The sequence below is a fragment of the Meles meles genome, chromosome 1 (assembly GCF_922984935.1).
Source record: "Meles meles chromosome 1, mMelMel3.1 paternal haplotype, whole genome shotgun sequence".
NCBI classification, from domain to species: domain Eukaryota; kingdom Metazoa; phylum Chordata; class Mammalia; order Carnivora; family Mustelidae; genus Meles; species Meles meles.
In genome coordinates this window covers 165403167-165424835 of record NC_060066.1, presented here as the reverse complement: position 1 = coordinate 165424835, position 21669 = coordinate 165403167, and the positions used below count along the sequence as shown (strand labels likewise).

Genomic DNA, 21669 nt, shown 5'->3' with positions numbered 1-21669 from the left:
ATTTTTTTATACACAGAAAAACAGACTTTGGTAGCCTCAGTGATTTTTAAGGACAAGATATCTGAGCATTCAGGATGCCTGGATGGCTCAGTTGGTTAAGCGTCTGCCTTCAGGTCAGGTCATGATCTCAGGGTCCTGGGATTGAGTCCCGCATGGGGCTCCCTGCTCAGCAGGGAGTCTGTTCCTCCCTCTGCCCCACCCTCACCCCGCTCCTTCTCTCTCTCTCTCAAATAAATAAATAAAATCTTAAAAAAAAAAAGCAACAAAACCAACCCAGGTTTAATTGAACTATCATAGAAACAACTAACTTGATTCTAAACCTTGTACCAGATTATGTATGTCTTTTCTAGTGGCACACTTTCCCTCCCTTCTGCAAGTATTAGAAATGCATATCACTTTGACACACTTGTTTTCTTTTACAGAATGGCACTAATGCCACAGAAGGTGGAGATTTGACTTGAATGTAAATAATGGTGGCATTCATGTTTTACAGCTTTGGAGAGTGGAAAGGACCATTTGCAGAGGATAGACTAAAACACTGTTTGAAATATGAAAGCATATTTATGAGAAAAACTAGAGGGCAAATTTAAATTAAGTAATATCTTGCATATATTCAAGCCCATCAAATCTAAATTAATCCTAAAGAACTTTTAAAATTGCAGACATTCCACTGCCCTTCTCCCAAAAAGATGTCATTTCGAAAAATGGATCCTAGCTGTACGATAGGATTTTACTGTCGAAATGTTCAGGACTTCAAACGAGCTTCTGAAGAAATCACTAAGGTACTTTTATTTAAAATATTATAATATTTGTAAATGACCTAATTTTTATTAGACATAGCCTATCAGAGGACAAAACTCTATAAATAATTCTTTTGTAAAAATTTCTCTTGAATGTTAATATTATTAGGACTATTGTGAACCAGAAAATAAGACTATTTGGGGACTCCTAGTCTTTGAGACTAATGAAACCAACTAGTGACCAGTTGAAAGTATCAGTTGCTCCACTGGGTGGCACTGTTGAAATAAAAATCCCTTTGCAAACTAGCCATGTGCAAGCAATTAGGGTTGTATTTTATTTGAAGAGGATTTTAAAAGGGCAATACCTTAGGGGGTAGAAAAAAATTAATGAAGTATTTGATCAAGCCAAATCGAGCATTATTTCTTGTTAGTCCAAGTGCTTCTTTGATTTTTTTTTAAAGAGAAATGGTATTTTTGGATTTCTCAGAACTGGTTTATAAAATGAGCCGTGTTGTTACCTTCCAATAAGCTTGTCTAATCTGATCTATTCTACTTACAGGATCTTTGAAATAGGTTTATTTAACTCCCTCTCATAAGCTTTAAACTTCTGCATTTTTTTTTTTTTTTTTTTTTTTTTTTTTTATGGAGGACTCCTCTTTAAGATTTATTTTATTAGCCTTTGTGGAAGACTGTTAATTACAATATTCTTTTACATTGTCTTGATACAATTCTTCTTTTTTTTTTTTCATTTTATTTATTTTTTCAGCGTAACTCCCTCTCATAAGCTTTAAACTTCTGCATTTTTTTGATCTTCGAGTACTGCTGAAACATTTATAGAACCTTAAGATCTGTCTATATTTAGTACTTTAGAAAGTAAAAAAGATTATTTAGGAAGTAAGCATAACTGGATGGCTGTCTTTATAAGTATCAGTAATTATAGGCTATCATTTTAAGGTAAGTAAAACCAATAGTAGATTTATTTTTTGGAATTTTCAACTTGGGTTCAGGTATAATAGTATTCATTACTGCTTTAATTTCCGGTTAGTTTCCTTCTGGAAAATGGACCCAGTGGGTTGAAATTTGATTTTTACAATGTAAAAATAGAATAAAAAGTTGAATAAAAAGTTTCATATAAGCTAAGTTTAGTTTACTTGACCTGCCATGTAAAAGAGGAAATTTAACAGGAAAATGACAGAAAAATGAATGAGAGGAGAAAATGAGATATGTGAGAACCTTTCCTTATTCTTCATTTTTCATAGTTGTCGTCTTTTCATTCTTCTTTTTAACCCAGAGGGCCAAGTGAATGTAACAAAATGTGTCTTCTCCATTTCCCCCCTTTTCTTGCTTGAAGTTAGTATATACATTTGTTTACTTTTTCTTTGGCAATTCTGTCTTTATAAAATATCATGAAAAATATGTGCTAAAATATACAGTCCAGATGACATTGTAATATAGATTTATGTTGATGAACATTTCCCTTTTAAAGCTGTTTCTGTTTCTACCAGTTTATTTTCTGTCTAGGTGAAAATACGTTTGTTTAAAATAGTAGTCTATTCCTGGAATAGAAACAAATCAAATTATCATCACCAAATTGAAAAAAACAAGATGAACAAATGAGTTGCATGTTGATATTTTCTGATTAAAACTTACAGTTTTTGTCGGTTTTATATATTATATATATATACATAATATATATTGCCTATATATTTATATATATATTGTTTTTACATGGGAAAAATACCTAGAAATTATTGCTCATGATGCATCAGAGTAATATGCAATATTAAAATAAAGGAAAACCATATTGAAATATCATTTTGAAGTACTGAGAATTTTTCCAGAGTCAGTTAACTTTTTAAAATAATAGTGTTGTTCTTAAATTAATAGCTTTTCATAGCAGTATCAAAAACTCTCTTTGTTGATTAATAACTTGATCATTTACTTTTGCTTGGAAAGTTGTAAGTGAAATAGTTTTCCTTTTCATCTTAAAAACTGAACTGGCATTTTTATGTTAAACTTATTTTTTTCTTTTTAAAAATTAATACATTTTATATTACTTGTTTCAAAGCAGGATATAATTTCAGTTGTCTCATTTTGAAAATAAAGCTAGGTAGCCTAGATTCTCATGTTTAATTTATAATGTGTGGATGAGTATTCTAATGCCATATACTACATGATTTTTAAAATGTTAATAAAAATTGTGAAATTAATTCAGTGTTTAGCACAGCTCAGCCCAGCAAGTATCTGAATAATTACCATGTTGAGAGCATAAAATGACCAAGCCATAATACTACTTTTGAACAGGTATAAGGTTTCTGCCCTCAAGTAGCATTTGCAGGCCAGGAGAGGGAATAAGACAAGTACACATACATTACATTGAATATGATAAGCACCAGTACAGAAATAGAAACAAATTGACAGCAGAAGGAAGGATGTTGAAATGAGAGCAATGTCACATCCAAGTCAAAGTTCTTTATTGTGATGGTGATATTTAATTTGGGCCTTAAAGTGTAGGCTTAATTTTTACTGCCTTAAGGAAAAGAAAGGTTACTTAAAGCAGAGGAAATAACAAGAGGAAACGTATTGGAAAAGGAAAGTGTATACCTTGACTAGAGAATGGCAAATAGTCCAATTTGTTAGTGTCAAGAGTACATGTAGAGTAGGATTTCTGTCTTCTGACTCCCTAAATTAGGATCCTCTATGGCCTGAGAGTCTGCAGTTCTAACAAGCCTCCCAAGTAGTCTTGTACTCCAAATTTGAGAACCATTGGTATAAGACTGCAAACCAAAGTGTGACACTTGATGTTTTTAGGTAGCACCAGGATACATATTTTAATCCATATGTATTTATTTATATTCATATTAGAAAAATATAACTGGCATATTAAACATGTGATTTCCTGTTAATTAGTGATTTGTACAAGGCTATTTAAGTTAAAAACTATGGAAAAAAAAGAATCATTAATCGTAACAGAGATGGCGTATATAAAAAAATAATGAAGGGGGTATATGTGTGTCCAAGGCTTGAAAAACACTGCTGTAGGAAACAGCAAAGGATGAGGCTAGAAAAGGAAGTTGGATAATATAATATTGGAGTCTTGAATGCTAGGCTGAAAAGGTTTGTAATTTAGCAATATGTTGATTTTATTAAATTAGTTTTTTAATTTCAAGCATACAGAAATATAGAGAATAACATAATAAATACCCATGTGCTACCATTGAGCATAAGGGAAAAAAATACATATATAACTGAAGCATTTTAACCTTCGTCAACCTTATCCTCTTCCTTTCTTCCCAGTGGTAACTATTATCCTATGTTAGTATATAATATTCATACTTAGTATATATCCATAAACAATATATACTACTTTGCATGTTAGTAAATTTATCACAAATGATATGTTTATATGAAAATGTATATATCCTGCCATTTGCTTTTTCATTTAATAGTGACTTAGATCTATATAGATTGGTCTAGCTTATTCATAACTGCTGAACAGTAGTACATTTTACAATCTACTTTTTATTTAAACTGTCTTTTGTTAATGGTCATCTAGCTTGTTTCATTTTCCAATTACAAATAATATTTTTAAGAATATCCTTGTTCTTATCTCTTCATTTACATGTACTATGTTAACTGGGATTATTACAGTAGATACCCTAGACACAATAGAGTAGAACTGCTGGGTCTCAGGGTATGCATATTTTTAGATTTGCTAGATATTGTCAAATGCTCTCCAAAGTGATCATACCAAGGAGTATATGAAAATTTCCAATGATTCACATCCTTATTAACACCTGATATTGTAAGACTTCTATTCTTTTTTCCAATCTCATGGATATAAATATAAATATAACTACAAAGTATTTCTTTGTAGTTTTAATTTGTATTTCCCTGATTGACAGTGAAATTGAGCATCTTACCAAAGTTTATTTGTCCTTTGGTTCCCCTTTTGTGAATTTCTTATTTATTCCCTTTCTCTAATTCTCTGTATGGTTATTTGAGTTGAAGGAAATAAAATCAAATTTATAATTTTGGATACTACCACTTGTTGGCTCTATGTGTTGTAAATATATTCTCCCAGGCTACTATTTTCACTTGTTAAGTGTGTCTTTAATTTTTGTCAAATTAGTAAATCTTTTTCTTTATGGGTTTTGAATTTTTTATCAAAGAAATCTGTAATAACCAAAGTCATAAATAGATTTCCTAAATTCTCTTACATTTCTTCCAAAAGTTTTATGTTTCACATTTAAAACTTGTATATGTCTTAAGATCTGCAACTTCTTTGGGAAAAAATGGATAACTGGTTGTTCTAGCATTATTTATTAAAAAGAACCTTTCTTCATTGATTTGTAATGCTTTTTTCAAAGACTTGGATGAGGACAGAGCTGTGGGATGGGAGAGGAAGGAACTGTTCGGAGAGTTTGTGAAAGTAGAATCTATAAGATCAAGCAGTTTTGAGGGCAAGTGAAAGGCGGAGCCCCAAAACAAGTCTGCTTTACATCTGAGTGTCTAGGAGAAAAAAATTATTAGTTCATTAATATGGTAGTTCAGGTAATCAACAAGATTTGAGTGCTCTCACCCCTACCATTCTGCCAAAACTCCACATGGCTAAGTCCATTGTTCATATCTTAGTCTTCATCCCACGTATCCTGACATTAATATTTGCCATAGCTGAACACTCACTACACCTTCATACATCTTCTTCATTTGGCTTCTATAACCACTCTCTTGATTTTTCTCATTCTTCACTAGTTTTTCCCCTCTCATTTCTCCTTTGTCTGCTCTTCTCCCCAGTCTCTTAATGTTGGAACACCCCATGGCTTAGTCTTCAATTCTCATGTCTTTTTTACCTTGGTGATCTCTTCTAGTCCTATAGCTTTAAATATCAAATATAAGTCAACTAAAACCAAGATCATGTCTTCAACTCAAACCTCTCTTTCCAGTTATAGATTACATATGTCCAAATGCATTCAGCATCCTATGTATGTCTGATGCACATTTCCAAAATCAAATTCTGATCTTCCTTTTCAAGCCTCTTTCTGCTCATAATTTTCCTCCTCTCATTTAAGGGCAAATTTATCTGCTAAGGCCAAAAGCTTGGGATTATTCTTACCTTCTTACTCTCTCTCATATCCTATAACCAATTAGATGTTCAATATATATCTAGAATCAGACTTTTCATATCTCTGCTGATAGTATTGTGGTCTGCAATGGCCTAATTTGTTTCTAAACCCCCTCCCGCAAACCTATTCTTTTTTTTTTTTTAAGATTTTATTTATTTATTTGACAGAGAGAGATCACAAGTAGACAGAGAGGCAGGCAGGGAGAGAGAGAGGGAAGCAGGCTCCCTGCTGAGCAGAGAGCCCGACGCGGGACTCGATCCCAGGACCCTGAGATCATGACCTGAGCCGAAGGCAGTGGCTTAACCCACTGAGCCACCCAGACGCCTCCCACAAACCTATTCTTGATTTAACAGCCTCACTGATCTTTTAAAAACCAAAGTCAAAGCACACCACTCTTTTCCTCAGAAACCTGCATTGACTTTTCAGTTCACTTATAAATATAAAGTTCTTACCATATCCTCCAAGATCCCAGATGATGTATGTTTCCATGCCCCATTCCCTTACCTCAACCCCTCATCACTTACTCTACCCTCTTTCACTCTGCTTTAGTCATGTTGGCCTCCTTGCAGATATCTACCCTAGTTGTGATGGACTGGAATGCTTTTTCCTCAGATTATCTGTAGGACTGATTCCCTTGCTTCCTTTAAGGCGGTTCAGTGAGGCCTAATCTGACCACCTTATTTAAAGATGCAGTGTTCTCCACCATTCCTTCTTACCTTAGTCATTTTATTTTTTTCTTAGCACTTACAACTTTATAATACACTATAAAATTTATTTATTTGTTGTATTTATTATTACCTATCTTCCCCAGTAGAATATAAACTTCACAAGGGCAGGAATGTTATGCCTGTTTAGGTCACTGATGTATCCCAAAGCATCTAGAACACTGTCTGGCCCATAATAAGTACTCACTATATTGAATGACTGTCTGGTGCTGGGTATGCACTTGTGAATAAGAAAGTTAGGACTTCTAGTTTCATGAACATACAGTCTAAGTGGACAAGATGAACATTAAATCAATAAATAAGTGGACAACAAAAATTTAAAATTCCATAAAAATATAGTGTTATGGACAAGAAAAACAGGAAACATATAATTTAATTTGGGGAGTACAAATTTTATAAAATATATCCATTTCATTTTCCTTAAGGTCCAGATAAAAGTCTTACATGGTCCACAGTATCTGCCCTATTTAAACCTACCACACTAAAATTGGTAAAAATCTGCAAGAGAATAGTGAGGGTCCTCCTAATTACAATGAACCTAATTGATACATCTTCATGACTTGCTTTTAAGAATTTGAAACCTTGAGGGGCGCCTGGGTGGCTCAGTGGGTTAAAGCCTCTGTCTTCGGCTCGGGTCATGGTCCCAGAGTTCTGGGATCAAGCCCCGCATTGGGTTCTCTGCTCTGCGGACAGCCTGCTTCCTCCTCTCTCTCTCTGCCTGCCTCTCTGCCTACTTGTGATCTCTGTCAAATAAATAAATAAAATCTTAAAAAAAAAAAAGAATTTGAAACCTTGAATTGGGAGCAGATAAGATGAGCAATAGAGTCTGGAGTGATAGAGATAGTAGAATTTCTGGTAGAGTTAGGAGTATCTTTTATGTCATTGAAATGGTCAATCATGGAATCTCTCTGGATAGGGAAGCAAATGGTCTGGGAGAATTGAGAGAGGTGGAAAATTTGGCAGTCAGGTGAATATGATGAAGTCAGGTTTACTGGGAGTGCATCTAAAACAATACCTCTTCCATCTTCCACTTCTTTAGATTTTAGGATCTCTATGGAACAGTTCTGTTTAATCCTGTCTCTGATCTTTCTATTAACAATCTTCTCCTTCCCTCCCTCTCTCGTCTCTCAGTAGTTAACTGTGTTGTTAAAATTTTTCATGTCCTTTTTGTTCCTGCATAGTATGTAAGATATGTGATAAAAGTTTCCAATTGTAATTGTGGGCTTGTTCATTTCTCCTTCAAGTTATCTTGCTTTTTGTTTTGTATATTTTTTATTATATACAAATTTAGTATTGTTAGGTCTTCCTATTGAATTGACTCTTATAATTACATGACCCTCTATCTCTAGTAATATTTTTTCCTTAAAGTCTGTTTTTGTGCTTTGTTGTCATATATCTAAATCCTACATATATTTTAGATTCAACAAAGCACTTTATTTTAAACAGTCATTATTACCCTTTCTGATGCCCTTCATTCTTTCCTTCATTATTCGGCTTCCGTCTGGCATCCTTTTGCTTCCCTCTGAAGAACTTCCTTTATGGTTTCCTTTAGTGCTGTTTGCTGGTGATAAATTCTCTCAGTTTTTGTTTGTTTGAATGCAGCTTTATTTTGTCTTCATTAAAAAACTGAAATAATTGTACCCTTGCAGAAAAGTTGTAAATATAGAACAAATAACTTTTTTCCTGAGCTATTTGAGAGTAAGTTGCCAACATGATGCCCCATAACTGAAAAATTGAGTGCGCAATTCCTAAAGACATTCTCTTACCTAACCACAATACAACTATCAAAATCAGGAAAGTAGCCTTGTACAATGTTACCATGTAATCCTCAGAAACTATTCATGTTTTTTGGGTAGTGCTCTGTATAGCAAAAAGCTCCAGTTCAGAATAGGGTGTTGCATTTATATATACTGAATCTCTTTTAATCTAGAATAGCTCCTCATCTTTCCTTGACTTTCACATGACCTTGATATTTTCAGAGATCATAGGACACTTTTGTTTTTGCTTTTTTTTTTTTTTACAATATACTTTTGATTATTTTATAGATTATCCCCTCAGTTTGGGTTTGCTTGATGTTTCCTCATGATTTTTCAGGTTATGCATATTTGTAAGGTATATAATGAAAGTGATTCTGTACGTTCTTACTGCATCCTAGTAGTTGGCACACGATTTCACTTTGTCCCTTTACTGGTGATGTTAACTTTGATTAGTCGATTAAAGTGATATCTGCCAGGTTCTCAGTAGACCAGACTGACTTCCCTGACCCTGGTATGAATGTTTTGCTTAGCCTCATCTAGTGGCTTTAGAAAGTAACTGTTTGGGAGGGGATGGGAAGGTGAAGAGCTTACCTTTATTACTGAAGGGGTATTTTTGCTGCATAGAATTCTGTTTTAGCAGTTTTTTTCCCCCATACCTTAAAGATATTCATTCCATTGTCATTTCCAGATGTACATCCCCTCTTAAGATTTTCACATCTCAAGACATACTTTTCTTGGTGACTCTCACCTGCTTTGACAGTTGCTTTTTCTATTTTTTCCATGTTTAAAAAAGATTTTATTTGACAGAGAGAGACACAGCGAGAGAGGGGAACATAAGTATGGGAAGTGGGAGAGGGAAAAAGCAGGTTTTCCACTGAGCAGGGAGCCCAATGCAGGGCTTGATCCCAGGACCCTGGGCTCATAACCTGAGCCAAAGGTAGAAGCTTAATGACTGAGCCATTCAGGCACCCCTATTTTTTCCAATTCTTAATGATTATTCTTGGTGGCAAGATTAATTTTATCATGGCCCTCTGAATAATTATATTTATAAAATACCAGTTTTAATTCTTTTGAGTTGTAAGATAGAACTATAAATTTTAAAAATCCATTAAAAAATCCTAACATTAGTTTTATTTCATTGAAATTTTACTACATGAGTACTCTGTATAGAAAGGAACATGGCATTATAGTTTTATTTTAAATCCATCCAAAGAAATTTTAACTTAACTAAGTTATAGAAGTAAAGTAAAATAAACCAAATGAAAAAAATTTGGTTACTCTGTAAATGGCAACTGCATCATTCTGATCGCTTCGTCTAAAAACTGGGAATCATCCTGGATCCCTTGTGCAATCTCACAACCCATACCCAATTCATCAGCAAAGTGTACCATCTCTCCTTCAGAATATATTTAGAATTTGGTGACTTCTCACCATTACCATTTTTACTGTGGTACACCATCATATCTTTCTTGGGATTATTGCAGTAGCTTCTTAACTGATCTCCCCTGCTCTGTCTATAGGGTATCATCTCAGTATAGCTGCCCGAGTGATTTTGTTAAAATGTAACTAACATCATGTTACTTTAATTCAAAACTCTACAGTAGTTTTCTAACTCAGAGTAAAAGTCCACTACTCTTCCAGTTACCTGTAAGGCCTTCTGTAAGTGGAATCTTCCTCTACCCACCCCCCAACCTATCCCCTTCCTCTCTCAAGTCCAACTACACTTGGCCTCCTTGAAAATACTAGGTGTCCGTCTTTTCCCAGGATTCTGCTTGTTTTCCTGTGCCTGCAATTCTCTTCTTGTAGATATTCTCATGATTCCCTCCTTCACTTTTTTCAAGTCTTTATTCACCTGTCACCTTCTTAGTCTTTTCGGCCTTTATGTATTTGTTATTTCCTTCTTTCCTTGTTTTATTTTTCTCCTTAGCATTATTCATTTAAGTCCACACACACACACTTTGCTATATCATATATAAACACATCACACATATTTACCACTTTTCTACTCTACTGGAATGTAATTTCAATAAGGGGTATTTGTTGGTTTTGTATATTATTGTTTTCCCGGTGCCTAGAACTGTCTGTCATGTTGGGGGAATCCATAAATATTTGTTGATGAAGGAATGAATTAAAGAGATTTTGTAATAAGTTTGTCTTATAAATTAGCAAGGAGTTCAGTAATTGAATTATAGCAAATCTAGTATGTTTTCACCTATTTCTTTTGTTGTATTCTCTTCTTTTTTTATGAATGTATTATTTCTTCTTCCCCAAGGAAATTATAGTAATTTTGAAATTTTCTTCTGTTTCTTTTGCTGTTTCTATTTCCTTCTGGATTCTTTTTTGTTTTTGCGTTAATCTTTCAGTTCTCCCCTGGATGCTTTCCCTCAAATAACGGGTGATCTTCTGTATCTGTTTATACTTAAGAGTGAGGCACTAAAAGGGTGAATAGAAGTTCTAGGTGTTTGAGCATGGCTTTTTTGCTGGTGATTTTCATATTGGGATGATCAGTTGATGAGCTTGTCTTTTCATTGGGTAACTTCCAAGTGTTTGTAAGTAATCTTTTCTCTGGAGTTGTACCATTTTTTTTCAGAGAGGAGTTCTGCCATCTCCCTGTGGAATATATGTTGCTTGTTGGTACTCTAGGACCAAGAAGTGAAGGATGCTGAGGGCCCACCAGTTTAATATTTTTAGAGTTCTCTTTATCTTTTGTAGTCATCACTGTGCCTGGTACACTAAAGGCTGTATCTTTATTCAGTTTTTCCAAAGAATAAATCTTTATTTTTCTGTCTGTAGGATGGCTAGTGTGGAGCGAAGAAGGGTATTGGTTGCAAGGAGGGACCTGGGAATTGAGTCTGTATGTAGGCTTACAGTGAGCTTCCTTGTTTTCAGTTTTGTGTCTCACCTCTGTTTTTGTGCTTTTATATACTCTTCCTCTCCAAGTTCTGCAGGATGAACTTGCTCACTTTTCATAAGTATCCTGCCAACACATCTCTTTGCCAATCCCTGACTTAGATTATGTCTCCATTGCTCTGCTCTCTTATAAAAAGGCCTGATGTAGATTATTTTTATCTTATCTCACATCCCCATTCTTCCTTTTTTTCACTTGTTCTCAGCCTAAAGATAATTGTAAAATAAAATACTATTTATTAATGATAAAACTCAACTACCTAATAGTACTGATGTTTGAGCAGAAAATCTCAAATAAAAAATGTGAGTATTAGGAAACTGTTTGATTATGGAATGAATGTCCACACAGGAAAAAATATTTATAAGTATCCAGCTGTCCTCTAGCTACAGAACAAACATTATTTACAGCCATTGAATCCCAGATATCTAAGAGATCTTAGGGGTTATTTTTAATAAAATAATAAAAATTATAAATTTTTAATTTATAAATTGTAATAAAAATATTTACAAGTATCCAGCTGTCCTCTAGCTATAGAACAAACATATATTATCGCCATTGAATCCCGGATATTTAAGAGATCTTAGGGGTTATTCAATCCAAAGCTAACATCTGTGGAGTCTTTACCATATGTTTGATATTGTGCTACACACCTGATATATATTATCCCATTTAATCTACACAAACTTTCTGTGGTAGATACTGTTATCCCTTTGTACATATAAGGAATCTTACTTTGGTGGTATAGCTGCCTTCCATGACGAATCTTGTCCTTACAGAGGTTCAGTAACCTTCATAAAAGGTCACAACTAATAAATGATAGTGCTGAGATTCAAACCTCAGACACTTTGACTTTGAGAATATGCGCTCATAAACACTATTCTCTACAGTCTCCTCTTTATCCATCAATCCACATGGTCTGGACAGTTGACTATCTAATATTCATTTCAGGTAATGGTGAGCTAAGTATTTTCCTGGAAGTCTTTCCAATTTTTGGACAGACCTTTATTGTTAAAAAAGCATTTCCTAAGAACCAAGATGCCCTTCAATGGATGAATGGATAAGGAAGATGTGGTACATATACACAATGGAGTATTATGCCTCCATCAGAAAGGATGAATACCCAACTTTTGTAGCAACATGGACGGGACTGGAAGAGATTATGCTGAGCGAAATAAGTCAAGCAGAGAGAGTCAAGTATCATATGGTCTCACTTATTTGTGGAGCATAACAAAGAACACGGAGGACATGGGGAGATGGAGAGGAGAGGGAGTTGAGGGAAACTGGAAGGGGATATGAACCATGAGAGACTATGGACTCTGAAAAACAACCAGAGGGTTTTGAAGGGGTTGGGGGGGGGGGAGTTTGAGGAACCAGGTGGTGGGTAATAGGGAGGGCACGTACTGCATGGAGCACTGGGTGTGATGCCAAAACAATGAACACTGTTATGCTGTAAATAAACAAACAAACAAACAAACAAACAAAAAAAAGCATTTCCTATATTGAGTTGGAATCATTCTCTACATCACTTTTACTCCATCTCACAAAGCAAGAGAATAAGTTTGCTTCCTCTTCTAGAACAAACATTCCCTTTTCTCCAGTGGTATGCAGTTTCTCATACCCATTGCTATTTGGTAAATGTATTTTTGTAAATACCTTAGTGTGTCAAGTTTATGTTTATGATTATATTTCCCCTCCTAGTTCTATACTTTCCAAGTGAAATTTGAGGGATATTTTTCTTCCATAGGTCTTTTTGTGAGTTTTAATGATAAGAACTCTGATTTCTTTTAAAATCTTCAGGGACTTATTGTTTAACTGGGAAGACATGAAGTGGATATTAAAGATAAATGACTGTAAAAATATACTTAGTAAATACTAACATTGTGATAATAATGGCAGCAAAATAGTCAGCATATTAGAGGCCAGGTAATCTTCTGAGTGCTTTACATACATTAACTGACTTAATCCTCACAACAACTTTGTGGCAAAGATGCTATCAATACTGACATTTTACAGCCTAAAGAAAATGAGACAATCTAGTTAAGTAACTTGCCCACGGTCATATAGTTTGTAGGTATTAGCCAGGTTTTTAGCAGAGACTAAGTTCCATCGTCCATGTTTGTAATCCTTGTGCTACACAAATCTGTAGAACTTTGGAAAAAGTTATAAGCACTTCAGAATGAGGTACTTGACAGTGGATTTTGGGCTGGAACTTTGAGGACTGAGTTTGTATGATCAAAAAGGAAGTAGGAAGGGCAGCTAGATGATAGGAATATCATGAGCAGAAACTTTACAATAGAGTGTTACTGAATGTTTATGGTTGAATGTTAGGAGGTAGAATGTTTAATGTGGCTAACAAGGGCCTGGATGATCCGGCTTTTCTGTACCAACCATTCTTTCTTTTTCCCTCTATCCTTGAGCCACACGAGCCTTCTTTCTGTTCTTTGAACATGCTAAGTGTACTGGCATCCTAGGCATTTGTACTAGCTGATTTTCCTACCTGGAATGTTCTTCTCCTAGAACTCTAATGTGTGATTGCGTATTATTATTATTTGGGTCTCAGCTTGGCCTTTTCTGACCACAGAACCTACAGAAGCCTTCCTGCCTTCCTTACCACATTACCCTGTTTTATTTTTATCATAGTTCTCCTCTCTGAATGGTGTGCAAGCACCGTTAGTTACCTGTTCAATATCCACTTCTCTTTTTTGTTGTTTTGCTGAGAGAATCCTGCTGTAATTTGGGGGAACAGTGTGCCCAAATATTCATTTTTCTTGGTCTCCCTTGTATTTAAGCACAGTTTGGTCAATGAAATATAAGGGGATGTGTGTTGGAAGTATCTGGGAAAAAATTTGCTCTTCTGATAAAATGGTAGATTTAGATGTGGTTCTGTCACTCCCTTTATAACTACCTGCCCCTGCCTTGAATGTGAATGCAACACCTGGGGTTTCTGTAGTTCTTTGTGACCATGAGGGAAAGGCCAAGAGAACTGTAGGAACTGTTTGACATCAATTAACCAAAGGTAGCATTGTCAGACTTTTTGTTATGTGATAACAATTCCTGGTACCTAAAACCATTGTTGTATTTTATCTTTTTGTCAGTTGGCACAAAAACCATTCCTAACTAATAAAGATGACGTTGTCAATGATAGAAACCTGGAGAAGTTTGGAAGGGAGCTAATTTGGGGAGGGAGAAATGATCATCAATTTGAGTTGATATTGCACCATGCCTCTACTTACTGTAGGAGGCGGTATAGTATAGTGGTTATTACAGTACCAGCCTGCTTAAGTTTAAATGCTGGCTCTGAGTTACTGGCTATGTGAACTTGCACAAGTCACCTAACCCCTCAATATTTTTCAGTTCCCTCAACTGTAAATTATGGATAATAACAAAGCCTAACAGAGAAATGGCTGAAACTAAGAGTAGATAATATTTTTGAGAACATAGAATATATAAAGAAGATAAAGGATCAATAACTGATTAATATCTGCATTTTGGGATGTAGGAATCAATAGAGTCAATGAAGGAGATAGAGAAGAAATCGTTTAGAGAATAGGAAAAACAGGAAAGCAAAATATTGCAGAAATCAAAGGAAGTGAGTATTTTAAGAAAGTAATGCTTAGCAGTGTAGATTACTATAAAACTATCAAGAGAATAGGAACTAATAAAAGCTTTTTTTGAGAACCAGAAGAGAGTATTTTCAGTATGGTGAGGGGTAAAAATTGGGTTACAGTAATTTAAGATTGAGCAGAGAGAAAACAGAGGGGAGTGAGTATCACATGCTCATTTAACTTACTTCAGTTCAACTACATGAACTCTTGCAATAAAACAGGAACATGTTTTTCCATGTGTACTCTTTATTACATACTCTAAATTAATACTGACTGTAGGGTATTGTATACATGTTATGGAATAGGGTTGTACACACAAGACTATGCATAACACCTTTCAAACAATTTAAAGGCCTTTTGAAGATAATTTTAATATTATTTATTTATTTATTTATTTGATATATAGAGATCACAAGTAGGCAGAGAGGCAGGCAGAGAGAGTAGGAAGCCGGCTCCCTGCTGAGCAGAGAGCCCGATGCGGGGCTTGATCCCAGGACCCTGGGACCACGACCTGAGCCGAAAGCAGAGGCTTTAACCCACTGAGCCACCCAGGTGCCCCGATAATTTTAATATTTTGATTTTGACTGTTTGATTTTCACATAGTGGGCTGTCTTTAGAACCTAACCACTAAAAAAAAAAAAAAAAAAAAAAAAAAGAACCTAACCACTATATAAAATGTAGCTCCACTGTGAATATAGTTTTGAATATAGACCACATAGGTCTCAATTGCTCTGTACTGGTTATAATTTTACATGTGTGGTGGCAGAGGCTAGAGCTAAAGGTTTTAACCTGGGGAGGAGAGGTCATCTCCTTGTTCTATTTCTGTTCTTCCTCATACCTACGAGCATTATGGAGGAAGAAATTGCTTAACTTCTGTCCTCCAGCTTTTTCCTTTCTAGATTTTGAAACCTGTCAACTTAGCACATGGGAAAAATGTGATAAATTATTTGACCTCCTGAAAAAATAATTTTGCCTTTTAGATAATAAAGCCACTTTAGTGTATCTTTGATTATGTTATTAAAATATAACAGAAGACTTACCTATTCTAAAATTATTGTTGAGCAAACCATTGAGTCACCTTTTGAAAAGCAACTGTGAGATAGTAAACTCAGTTATCTTAAATTTTTTAAAAAATGTTTTTCTCCTGTCTAAGATATACATGTTAGTTTGGAAATGAGAAGTCTAACAAAAAAATCACCATTAAGTCTTTCGTTCATAGAAAACTTTATATTTTGTTGTATATCCTTCTAGCCTTTTGAAAATACATATTTAAAATGATTTTAACATACTTGAGATTAAATTTTTTATATTGCTTTATATCCTATTTTTTCTTTTAACAGTATATAATTTCCCAAGTTATTGTTATTTTTTATTTTGTATAATATCTCAATTGATAATACCCTGTGTCATAGATAATCTTGTTTAGATTTTTTTTTTTTAATGTAGCTTTTATGTAATCCATCATGGAGCGACTTTAAGCTTAGTTTTAACTTGTAATATAAGAAAGGAATATTAAAGTTTTCACTTTTTTTTTTAAATTTTATTTATTTATTTGACAGCGAGAGAGAGAGATCACAAGTAGGCAGAGAGGCAGGCAGAGAGAGGAAGGGAAGCAGGCTCCCCGCCGAGCAGAGAGCCCGATGCGGGACTCGATCCCAGGACCCTGAGATCATGACCTGAGCCGAAGGCAGAGGCTTAACCCACTGAGCCACCCAGGCGCCCTAAAGTTTTCACTTCTGATAAAAGTTTTTAGAATCAATCAGTGTTTTTTTTTTTTAACAAGTCTGAAATAACATTCTTGATAGGGTGCTTAGGAGCTGGGAAAAATGTTTAAAAGGCATGTTGATAAGTGGTTGAGGCCTAATATCCCCAATAATTCCTTATTAGTTGATCTCTTTTTATTGTTGCTACTGCTGTTGTTAAGTCATCTTGGGAAAGTAATTTAAATCCTTGGGAGCTCAGTTTTCCCATTTATAAAATGAGAGTAAGCTCAATAATTTCTAACGTTTCCTTTGGCATTCCATATTTATGTTCTAAAATTATTTCTTCCCTGTCATATCGTATTTATGTACTGATAGGTTATCACTTACCTTACTGCCCAACTCACTTGTCCTTTATTATTTTTTTACTTTTTAAAGATTTTATTCATTTACTTGACAGAGAGAGATCACAAGTAGGCAGAGAGGCAGGCAGAGAGAGAGGGGGAAGCAGGCTCCCCGCTGAGCAGAGAGCCCGATGCGGGGCTTGATCCCAGGACCCTGGGATCATGACCTAAGCTGAAGGCAGAGGCTTTAACCCACTGCGCCACCCAGGCGCCCCCTCACTTGTCCTTTAATATATATATTTAAAATAGGCTTTATTTTTTAGAGAAATTATAGTTTCATAGCAAACTGAGTAAAAAATACAGAAAGTTCCCATATACTTCCTTCCCCATCAAAATCCCCCACTAGACATGTCTTATAATTGATGAACCTACATTGGACACATCATTATTATCACCCAAAGTCTACAGTTTACATTATGGTTCACTCTTGGTATTACATATTCTGTGGGTTTGGAAAGGTGTATAATGATATGTAGCCACCATTATAGTATCATACAGAATAGTTTTCCTGCCCTAAAAATTCTTTGTATTCCACCTATTTATCTCTCCCTTCCTATTAATCCCTGATAACCACGAGTCTTTTTATTACCTACATAATTTTGTCTTTTCAGAACATCATATTGTTGGAATCTTGCAGTTTGTAACCTTTTCAGATTGTCTTCTTTCACTTAGTGATACACACTTAAGGTTCCTTCATGTTATGGCTTGATAGCTCATTTCTTTTTAGTGCTGAATAATATTCCATTATCTGGATGTACCAATTATTTATCCTTCACCTTCTGAAGGACATCTTTGTTGCTTCCAAGTTTTGGCAATTCTGAATAAAGCAAATTTTTGTGTGGATATAAATTTCAGTTCATTTGAATAAACCTTTAATATATTTTTCATTTGATAATCTTTAAAATATTTTAAATAAATCAAGAAAAGTTAGAAAGACTTGGAACAAGATGGGATCAGGAGGGAGAAAAACCATAAGAAAGTCTTAATCTCACAAAACAAACTGAGGGCTGTTAGGGGCACGGGGAGTTATGGAGAGGGTGGTTGGGTTATGGACATCGGGGAGGGTATGTGCTATGCTGAGTGTTGGGAAGTGTGTAAGCCTGATGATTCACGGACCTGTACCCCTGGGGCAAATAATACATTATATGTTAATAAAAAGAATTAATAAAAAAAAGAAAATATGGTGTCAGGTAACCAAGTTCAAAAAGAAAACAAATGTCACATTAGTCAATTTTAGAAAGAAATAAAGATATTTCCCCCCCTCAAAAAAAAAAAAAGTTAGAAAAACTATAATTCTTAAAGCCTAAATCAATAAATACACATAAGGGGGCCTTACACTACAAGTGAGTTTGCAAAAAGTAGGTATATTTTGTAATTAAAGGACAAAGAGCCCTTTTCTGACATTTTGCCCTGGGTCACAGATTTGAATCTTAGTTGATGAGCTGCTAATAAACCTAAATGACTTCTTTATTGATCTTGAAAGAAAGGATGAAGAGATGATAATATTAGCTTTGTTGTGCTGATTTGAAAATGATACAATGCCCATTAGATACTAACTTTTATAAGTAACATTAAATGAATATAAAATGACAACAATTTTCAGCTGTATTCCAGCCATTAGCTGGAGGTGAAAGAGGCTTGATCACATTATTTTTATCTTCTGCACTTTTCCTTCTTTCTTCCCCTTTTTTTATAGAGTGTAAATAAAATAAATTTGAGCAATGTGTACTTTAGGAGAGCAATTTGAATAATAGGTTATGATTTTCATTACATCTAATTTTTCTAAGTACTTAATTATTTTTAAATGGTTCATTCCCATTCAATTTAAAAAATGTATTTCATAGTAACTGTCTCATTGAAACATTTTAAGTTTAACATTGTATCTGTATGCTAGGGCTATATATTTATTTAAGCCACATTTCAAGAGAATCTATAAATGCAATATGTAAGAATTTGATGATCCTTCAGTTGAATATTGACATTTGGGAGAATTTAGTTTTTACCCCTGAAATAATCCTTTAGAAACAAATTATAATTAATTGATCATGATTAATGATGTGTAAATACTGTTGGTATTTTTTTCAGCATTCTCTGTAATTCACATAAACTTCTCAGAATCCTTACAGGTGCTAGTTATCCATAGAAAAGTTTGTTTCTACCACAATGTCATTCAAAAATTTTATTCACTCTTAATGTTTTAATTTTTTAATAGAATTTACTTAAAAGAAAGTTTTAAAGTGGTTTAGAATGGGTTGTTGGATTGTTAACGAATCCCAAATTGACAAAGGTTATAAGGTTGTTGGGTCTTGCCACAAAATTCCAGGTACTGCTTTTCTCACTTTTGAATTATGTAGCTTTAAGAAGGTAATATGTAAGGTATGGATTATTGCTATCTATAACAACACTATTTTTCATGTTTACCAAATTATTGAAAAAATATTTTTTCAAATATGTGAGTATGAAAAGACTAAATTTTTTAAAATAGCTTTTTATTACTGCTTTTGTCCAATTTAACAATTCTCTGAGGTAAGAAGATTGGATATCTTTTGCTGCATTTTATAGATGATAGTGAGGTAAAGTGATTCTGTCCAAGGTCTCATCAAGGTAAGTTGTAGAACTGAGTTTAGAATGGGCCCTCTGACTCGGTTTAATGGTTTTTCTTCTGTGTAATGGTAACAGTCTTTCATAGTATTTTACCATAGTCAGTAATACCATTTTGTTTTATTGTCTGTTACTACCAAAAGAAGAGAAATCTTGATTCTTTAGTAAACCTTTAAATCACAGAAGGTGTTTAGAAGACTTTCTTTGTGGGGGGGGGGGTGGTAGAGGGGGTAGGATGTGAATGATAATGTACTTAATTTTGATGATCTATTCTTAAATGGAGAAGCAGGTATTTAGCTACAAGTAAACTCTACAATGCTAATTAACTTTAAACAGTGGTACTGGATAAATGTAAATAAGAAAAACTAACAAGAGAGATTCAGGGCTAAAACATTAGATTTCGTCTTGTGGTCCTAGTGTGCACTTTTGAATAAGGGATTTTTCTGTACTTTCTGTTACAGATGCTGAAAATTTCTTCTAAGGAGAAATATCCCTTATTTACTTTTGTAAATGGTCATTCCAGAGACTATGATTTTACATCTACTACAACCAAGGAAGAAGACCTTTTCTCAGAGGATGAAAAGAAAAGATTAAAAAGATTTAGCACAGAAGAATTTGTCTTGCTCTAAAGATTAGTGTATTTGTGCTTGTTGAGAAGAAGAACTCTGCAGGGGGAACAATGAGGAGAAACAAGTTTACTTGAAACTGGCTTATTTTCACAAATATCTTAATTTTATATGTTCTTTAAAAAAAAGAACATTTGGAAATATACAAGTTTTAGAGATATTTTTCTGAAAGAGAAATGATTTAATGATTCTTTATTTCTAATAAATATCAAGTGATTCTGGCTGCATTCCTATTTCCCTAAGATCTGCTAACGATAACTCTAACTTAATTGTAAGCCTTCCAGTCTTCAGATTCTTCCACCTGAGGCCACTAGTCTCCTAAAGGGTTTGTGATATAGGTCTCAAAATTGGAATCATCAAATGGGTTTGAAAGCTTCCACTTAGACACTAACATCCAGAACACCAGAGAATGAATCTTCAGTGCTGCATAGCCTCCTGATATTAATGCAACCAAAGGATACTTATGGATGTGTCTGGATATATTAAATAGCAGTTATTAGCTGTGTTATGCATACAATTATATAAGTAGAATTGTAAGTTAATGTAATACTTGGCAATATGATTTTATAATGGCTCCTCATTTTGCTTGCTATCAAGTCTTCTCTGAGGAGTGAATATAAAGTATTGGTGTTCCCCAGAAATTTAAAGGTTATGTTATTAATAACTTCATCTAATCAAATCAGGTAAAGGCAATTTTAAGGCAGTAGTACTGTTTGTTTCCTGTCTCAAAAATGGAATTTTATGGGAATTCTGCTTACTATGGAGTTTTTTAATCTAAAGATAAGGACTAAGAAAGATATCAGTAGATGCTCCTCAATGTGATTTTTACTATTTGTATGAATCAGTGTAGTAGTATTTAGAAGTTGAGGCCATCTATAAGGTAATTCTGCCTTAAGTGTGTTATGTGTTACTGAAAGGCAAATATGTGATATAAAAATATAAGAGTTATTTTCAGCCAGGATTATGTACTTTAATAAAGATGTGAGAATATAAAATACCTTTGTTTGGTTTTAATAGGATTATTTTAGTTCTTTAATTTGAAAAAATCATTGTCTCATATGAAGTCTATTTATTTATAATGAAGGCAAGTAATATTGTTTCTCTGAAAGCAAAATATTAACTTACTTTATGGAGCTTTCATGTTTCAGTGCAGAAAGGTGACTTATAAAGACATAAAATTGTGTATCTTTTAAAGTCATTGATCTCTTCCATCAGAAAGCCTATTTGTTAGGTTTAGAGTTGCATACAAAACAGAAACAGAGGGGGCAGTTGCTTTAATATGCCTGATGAGAGAAATCAGGTTTGGCATTTCCCTGCGAGAACAGTTTACTACAATGATAAAAATGGCTTGAAATCTAAAATTTTCCTTTATTTCAGATAAAATCTGGACAAATTAAGTCCAGTACTAATTTTCCTAGAATGTCAGAGCATTACGGGAATACGAAGCCAGTGTTATGCCCGATTTTATGCACTGCAG

The 21669-nt window shown here is 34.2% G+C and overlaps 1 protein-coding gene across 4 annotated transcripts in view; it reads left to right on the top strand.

Moving 5' to 3' along the window:
• ATG4C (autophagy related 4C cysteine peptidase) overlaps nt 1-20419 on the top strand; it is an 84448-nt gene extending 64029 nt beyond the window's left edge. For all 4 annotated transcript variants that reach the window (XM_046026763.1, XM_046026745.1, XM_046026736.1 and 1 more), the window contains 2 exons: nt 663-782; nt 20028-20419. In XM_046026763.1, coding sequence (XP_045882719.1) covers nt 663-782; nt 20028-20195 — 288 coding nt within the window. In that variant the 3' untranslated portion in view covers nt 20196-20419. The remainder of the gene's footprint in view (nt 1-662; nt 783-20027) is intronic.
• The last annotated feature ends 1250 nt before the right edge of the window (nt 20420-21669 follow it).